Source organism: Penaeus japonicus, unplaced genomic scaffold (genome assembly GCF_977035675.1).
Source record: "Penaeus japonicus unplaced genomic scaffold, GWHDUDI00000001_assembly GWHDUDI00000001, whole genome shotgun sequence".
Lineage (NCBI taxonomy): Eukaryota > Metazoa > Arthropoda > Malacostraca > Decapoda > Penaeidae > Penaeus > Penaeus japonicus.
Window position 1 is genome coordinate 7,682,011 of NW_028234403.1, and position 9,197 is coordinate 7,691,207.

At 28.6% G+C, this 9,197-nt stretch overlaps 1 protein-coding gene across 1 annotated transcript in view; it reads left to right on the forward strand.

The window, feature by feature from the left end:
• Positions 1-7,292, forward strand: part of LOC122247776 (uncharacterized) — a gene marked incomplete at its 3' end in the record, with an annotated part of 45,548 nt that extends 38,256 nt beyond the window's left edge. The window contains 1 exon segment of the mRNA XM_086535819.1: positions 7,247-7,292. Coding sequence (XP_086391945.1) covers positions 7,247-7,292 — 46 coding nt within the window.
• Between the last annotated feature and the right edge of the window lie 1,905 nt (positions 7,293-9,197).

Below are 9,197 nucleotides of genomic sequence, written 5' to 3' on the forward strand. Positions count from 1 at the left end.
ATTATATATATATATAATATATATATATATAAATAGATATATATATAGATATATATATATAAATATATATATATTATAGCGGTTAATACATGTATATATACATACATATATATATATATATATAAATATATATATATATATATATATAATATATATAATAAATATATATATTATGATTAATATATATATAATATATATATATGAGTGTAGATAATTATATACATACATAACAGTATATATATAATATATATATATATATAATTATATATATATGTATAGATAAGCGAGAGTATATATATATATATATATATATATAAATATATATATAGTATAAATATATATATAATGTAGTGTGTGGTGTGTGTGTGTGTGTGTGTGTGTGTGATGTGTATATATATTCTATATATATATTATATATATATATTATATATTATAAATATATGTGTTGTGTGGTGTGTGTGTGTGTGTGTGTGGAGTGTGTGGGTATATATCTAGTATATAATATCTATCCTATATATATATATATATATATTGTATATAAATATATAAATATAATATATAATATATATAAAAATATGTGTTGGTGTGTGGTGTGAGGTGTGTGTGTGTGTGTATAAAAATATAAATATATATATATATATATATATAATATATATAAACAATAAATCTAATATATATATATATATATAATATGTAAATATATATAAATATCTATATAAAATAATCAATCTAATATATAAATGTGTGTAGTGTGTGAGTGTGTGTGGTGTATATATAAAAATATAAAATAAATCTATATATAGATATATAAATATATATATATAAATTATAAATATATATATATATATAATAATTAATATATATACCATATAATATATATATATATATCTATATATATAATATATAAATATATACATATATGTATATATATATACATATATATTATATATATATATTTATATATTATATATAAAAGATATATATATATATACATCTATTATAAACATATATATAAATATAAATATATATATTCATATAATATATATATAAAATATATAATATAATACATATAAAAATATATAATATATGATATATATATTATATATATATATATAATTACATATATATATGTATATATCAATATACATATATAATAAATCTATATATATATATATATATCTAATTAATATATGTATAATCTAAAATAAATAATGTATATATATATATATATACATATATAGCTAAATATATATATATAATATATATATATATATATAAAACAAATAAATATAGATATATAGATAAATAATTATAGATAAATATATACATTATAATGTATATAATATATTATATATATATAATAGAATACATATATATCATACTATATTTATATTCATATATATCAAATATATATATATATATACATATAAATAATATATATATAATATATGATATATATATATATATAATATATATATATATATATATAAAATATATATATATAATTCTAATATAAAAATATATATCATAAAATATGTGATGTGTGTACAGATAAATATCTATATAAATATAGCTAAATATAAAAATAAATATAAATATCATATATATATAGGTACATATATCTATATATCTCTATATATCTATAATAAATTAAAAATATATAAATATAATAACTAGTGTAAATATCTAAGTATATATATATATACATAAATAATAAGTAATATATATATATAATCAAAATAAATATCTATATTTGTACAAATATATTGATGTGTGGTGTGTGGTGTGTGTGTGTGTGTTTTGCGTGGAAAGTTTATTATATACATGTATATATATATATATATATCTATATATATATATAAAAATATAATAATATATATATATAATATATATAAATATATAATTAACTATACATACTATATATAGATAATATAATATAATATATAATATATATGTATATATATATATATATATAATATATATATATAATAAAGATAAAGTAAAATATTTATAATATAACATTACATACATATATATATATAATATATATATATATATATATATATATATATCTATATATAATAGATATGTATATATATATATATATAAATTCTAAATATATAAATAAAATGTAATATATAAATATATATAAAAAAATATCTATTTGTGTGAGGTGTGTGAGTGTGTGTTGTGTTTCAAATCACGTATTATATTAAAATATAAATATAATAAATATATAATATATATATTGTTATATATATAAAAAATTTTATATATAAATATATATAATATATATATATATATATAAATTTATAAATCTACATATATAATATGTATATTAAATATATATACTATATATATATATAAATTATTATATTCTATATAAATAAATAAAATATATATACATAAATATATAATATATTTCTTTATAAATATAAATATATATATTATATAGTAAATATAAATAAATCAAACATAAATATTATATATATCTATATATATTACCTAATATGAATAATATACATCTATATTAACTATAAAAACAAATCTATGTATAATATATATATATTTTATATATATATAAATTAAATACATAATATAAAACTAATATATATAAAAATTATATATCTATATAATATCAATATATAAATATAAATATATAACAAAATATATCTTAAATATAAAAAATTTAAATATATATATATATATACATATATATTACATATATATATATTTATAAACATTATATAATATATAATAATCTATATATATTCTATATACAAATATATATATCCATATATTTATATGTATATATATTTAATAAAAAATTTATTTTAATATATATAAAAAAAAATATATTAAAAAAAAAAAAAAAAAAAAAAAAAAAAAAAAAAAAAAAAAAAAAAAAAAAAAAAAAAAAAAAAAAAAAAAAAAAAAAAAAAAAAAAAAAAAAAAAAAAAAAAAAAAAAAAAAATTTTTTTTTTTTTTTTTTTTTTTTTTTTTTTTTTTTTTTTTTTTTTTTTTTTTTTTTTTTTTTTTTTTTTTTTTTTTTTTTTTTTTTTTTTTTTTTTTTTTTTTTCCCTGGGTTCGGGTGTGGTGGTGTGTGTGTTGAATTAATTTAAAAGGAAAAAAAAAAAAAAAAAAAGTAAATAAAAAAAAATATTAATTATTATATATATTTTTAAAAGGTATATATATTATAAAAAATAAAAAAAAGGAAAAAAAATTAAAAAGAAAATAAAACCTAAAATATATATATATATTAATTATATATATATATATTAAAAAAAAAAACAAAAAAAAAAAAAAAACAAAAAAAAACAAAAATAAAAAAAATAAATATAAAAAAAAAAACCAAAAACCCCCAAATACAAAAAAAAAAAACAAAAACAAATATTAAATAACAAAAATACAAAAAAAAAATAATACCAAAAAAACTACAAATAAATTAAAAAAATAAAGAAACCACAACACACAAACACCCCAAAAACCAACCACCAAACCCCACACACACAAAACACACTCACACACCACACAAATTTTAGAGAGTTTAGAAGATAGAGATATATAATATAACACACCACACAAAACCCCAACACACACACACACAAAACACACCCACAAAACACACCACACCACCACCCACCCACACACCCCCACACAATATATATAATATTAATTAATATATATATATTCACACAAACACACACACAACACCACACAACACCAACCACACACACACAAAACACCACACACACAAAAAATCACCACACCACACATAAACTATAAAGAACCAGAGACAACACACACACACCACCACCACTCACACGCACCACCACACACACACACCACAAACACCCCACACAAACATCCCAACCACACCCTCCACCACAACACACAAATAACTCCCCACACACACAACACTCACACACACTACCACACTCTCACACACACACCCCAAACAAAACCACACACCCACACTACACACACCACCAAACACAACACACACAACACAACCCAACACACACACCACCACACACAACACAACACCACACACACCCCACACACACAACTCACCAAAAACCACCCACACAAAAAACTCCACACACCCCCACAACACCCACAAACCACCACCAACACACACACCACATCAAACACTCACCCGACACACACACACCCAACCACACAACCCACTCCCAACACACCCCACACACGACACACACACAAAAACCACACACACCCACACAACACACACATCCCACACACCCACACACACCCCACCTCACCACAAACACACCCCAACTAACAACTCCCCACTCACCCCAAAAAAATACAACACACACCACACACTCACCTCCACTCTAACACACAACACATTTATCCCAACAAAACCCACAAAAAACCATCCCCTCAAAATAATAAACAAAAAAACACACATACAACCACTCACACTCACACACACACACACACACACACACACACACACTAAACACTATTTCCCCACTCTTTCACAAAACCCACCCACACACATACAAACAAACACCCAAAAACCACCCCCCCACACACACCACACACACACAAACACCAAAACACACCCCACCGAAAAGAAATAATTTAGAGGCCGTTACAGAAACCAACCCAACACACACACCACTCACACACACAACACCACACAAAACACAAAACCCACACACACACCCCACTCACACACAACACACCACCAAACACCAACACACACACACACTCACCCCACACACACACACTCCCCCCCCCCCCCCCCCAAACCCCCCCCCCCCCCCCCCCCCATCAAAAAAATTTAACAAATTTATTTTTAAAAATACAAACCCTAAAATAAAACTCCAAACACACTTAAAGAGTTTAATATATAGATTATTATGTGGTTTGAGTGAGTTAAACACAACACACCCACTCAACAAAAACCACAACCTCACACACCAACACAACCCTCAAAAATCTAAATAAGTTTTTGATTAGGTTTTTGTTTATATTTTTAGACTTACTCCCACACAAAAAAACTCAAAAACACACACTCACACACACCAACAACGAAACACACAACAACACCCCCACACCAACACACACACCCTCAAAAACACAAAAAATCACAACCCCAATACTCCAACCACCCCCACACACCTCACACACACAACACCACTCCACCACAACCCAAAAATTATGTTTAAAACCCAATATCTTTCAGCCAACCCCCAAAAATTTTTCGTTCCCCCCAACCTCTCCCCTCACTCTCTCCTCCACACTCTTCTCCTCCTCACCTCTCCTCCCAACCTCTTCATCACTCTTCTCTCCTTCCCTCTTTCCTCCCCCCCCCCCCTTCCCCCTTTCCTCCCTCCCCTCTCCCTCTCCCTCTCGCTCTCCCTCTCCCTCCCCTCTCCTCTCCCACCCCTCCCCTCTCCCTCTCCCTCCCCTCTCCCCCCCCTCCCCCCCTCCCTCTCTCCTCTCTCTCTATCTATCTCAACTCCTTTCCCCTCTTTCTCCCCCCTCCCTCCCTCCCCCCCCTCCCCCCCAACCTCCCCCCCAAAATTTTAACCCCCAATCCCCCAACGAAACCTTCCTATTCAGATGTGGAGGAGGGCAAGAGAAGGGAAGGCCTGAATTGCCCTTTGTTGGGTGGAATGCAACGGTATACTGCTGTTTGGGTTGCATTGTCTCTTATGCAAGATTCGCTTTTGTTCTGAATGGAATGAGGATGACTTGCTCAAAAGCTGAAATTAAACGCCCGCTTGTTTATTACTATGGCTTTGAATCTGGAGAATCATCTTTTGATTTGAATTGAATCATATGAATCATCTGCATCACATATCCCTTTCTCTTCCTTTTATCGTCACCTTTACATTAAAGATCTTCATAATTATCGTTTCACTATAAGGTTTACTAAAAGGTTTATTTTTCTCGTGTAAGGATCTCGTGTTTAGATTTAGACTTTATTAATTATCTGATTGACAGATTCTTTATGTTTTCACTGATGTTGTAGCGGTGATTCAGGGTATATATATTTTCTATATACTTTAAGAGTACGAATCTTTGTCGTCAGTTCAATTTCTATACTTTATTGATCCATCTATCTATAAATTTATTCTTGTTCTTTAGATTAATCTATTCCCGTTTTCATATCATTCTGTTACTATTTCGTATATTTATTCATATCTCCATATTATCCATATATTTATTTGTATAGTAATCTATGTTTTTGAACTGGTCATTTTATCTATTAGTACATAAATCTATATAACTATCTTGTGTTTTTGTTGATTTTTTAAATTGATAGTCCATACCTTATTTAATGTGAGTAGCAGATAATCAACCACCTTTTTATTCGTGGATATGGATTAACATCCCCGCCATACACTCACACTAATTGAAGAAAACCATTAAATAGATAACTTCATATCTATTAATAACAGTATCATTCACTCACACTAAAACCATTAGATAGATAACTTCATATCTATCAACAACAGAATGTCATTCACTCACACTAAAACCATTAGAAAGATAACTTCATATCTATTAAAATAACAGAATGTCATTCACTCACACTAAAACCATTAGAGAGATAACTTCATATCTATTAAAATAACAGAATGTCATTCACTCACACTAAAACCATTAGAAAGATAACTTCATATCTATTAAAATAACAGAATGTCATTCACTCACACTAAAACCATTAGAGAGATAACATTGTATCAATTAATAACAGAGTGTCATTCACTCACACGAAAACCATTAGAGAGATAACTTTGAATCAATTAATAACAGAGTGTCATTCACTCACACTAAAACCATTAGATAGATAACTTCATATCTATTAATAACAGAGTGTCATTCACTCACACTAAAACCATTAGGTAGATAACTTCATATCTATTAATAACAGAGTGTCATCCACTCACACGAAAACCATTAGATAGATAACTTCATATCTATTAATAACAGAGTGTCATACACTCACACTAATTGAAGAAAACCATTAGATAGATAACTTCATATCTATTAATAACAGAGTGTCATTCACTCACACTAAAACCATTAGATAGATAACTTCATATCTATTAATAACAGTGTCATTCACTCACACTAAAACCATTAGAAAGATAACAGAATGTCATTCACTCACACTAAAACCATTAGAAAGATAACTTCATATCAATTAATAACAGAGTGTCTCCTAAGCGCCTCTCTCTCTCTCTCTCTCCATCACCAGTGGCTTGACAATTCGGATCCCCAAATACCGGCAACGAGCGACAGCGACAGCGACAGCGGCGGAGGCGGAAGCGGAAGGGCAAACGAGGTCGAAGTCGTGGAAAACAAGGCCTCCATCGAAGACCTCGTGCTCTCCGACGCGGCAGGGACGCTGAAGGCGGAAGGGACGCTCCTCGTGGCGGGGGCGGTGGTGGTGGTAGCGGGGTTGCTCGGCTGCATCGCCTCCTCTCAGAGGGACAAGACTCTTCTGCTGGCGGTGAGGAGGGTATTGTGTGTGTGTCTAGGGAGGGGGGTGAAAGGGGGGGATTTGGTGTCGCTTTTTCTTTCGGTAATCTAGCATGTGTGTGTGTGTATATATATGTATATATATATATATATAAATATATATAATATAATATATATTTATATAATATTCAAAATACATAAAACACAAAACCCTATGTATATATATTACATAATTTATATATTTTATATATATATATATATATATATATATATATATATGTGAGAAGATGGTAGAATGCAGTAACGCATTTATATATATATATATATATATATATATATATATATATATATATATATATATATATACAAATTTCACCTCCCTGACCGGGACTCGAACCCGCGCCGTAAGATTGACAAGTACCGTGGTGAGACCGATCGGCTACTCGACCCGCTAAAAGAATTGTCCAACCAGATGCTCTTTTTACGGACAATATAACCGAGGTTGTATATATGTGAGAAGATGGTAGAATGCAATAACGCATTTTGATATATATATATATATATATACAAATTTTACCTCCCTGACCAGGACTTGAACCCGGTCACCAAGGTAACCTGATTTGGGAATGTGTGATTCCGTTGCTGCCGAGCGCTCGCGGGAATTGTCCGTAAAAATTCGCTATCACTGCTCTGCTAAGAGCACATAGGTAAGTTCCATGCCGTCTCATAAGGCATTGGGGTTTGGGAAAATTTTTTTAGTGGGTCGGTAGCCGATCGGTCTCACCACCGTACCTGTCAATCTTACGGCGTGGGTTCGAGTCCCGGTCAGGGAGGTAAAATTTGTATATATATATATATATATATATATATATATATATATATATATATGTGTGTGTATATATATATGTGTGTATATATATATATATATGTGTATGTGTATATACAGTATATAAATATATATATATACATAAATATATATATATATATATATATATATATATATATACATACATATATCTATATATATATATATATGTGTGTGTGTGTGTGTGTACGTAGAGAGAGAGAGAGATAGAGAGATAGAGAGAGAGAGACAGAGAGACAGAGAGAGAGAGAGAGAGATAGAGAGACAGAGAGAGAGAGAAAAAGAGAGAGAGAGAGAGAAAAAAAAAATAGCCACTAATAGAACTCGAAGCCGTAAGCGCACACAGAATCCTTGGCAACACAAAGCCAAACAAAAAAGAGTAAACGAGAGAGAAAGAGAGAATGACCTCTGCATAATCCCACAATCCTCCGTGACCTCGGAAGGTGCACTGCGACCCTACAAACCATCCATTTGCTGTGAGGTCGAGGCTAGACGACTGGACGTCTCACGTGGGTTGGGTTGTCACGTTCATCTAGACGAAGTGCAGGGTAGAGTTCGCTGTATAATTTTACTGTCATCTGACCCCTCCTGTCACATTAACTGTTGGAAATCTGCAACCCAGAGATGTGGAAGGTCTTTCAGCGGTGTTCAAAGCATGACTTAAGATCAATGGAATTTTGTGTTTTGTAATTCTGTATCATACTAAATATGTATCATGAAAAGGTGATGCCTTGAATGCCTCCTTTGAAGTTTAATAACGTGCAAATGCCTCTTTTTCTTGTATGATTTTACAGAAATGTGGAATGGCAGATACTTTGTCAGCATTTTCCCATATTTTCGTCATTCAAGCTTTTCGAAGTTT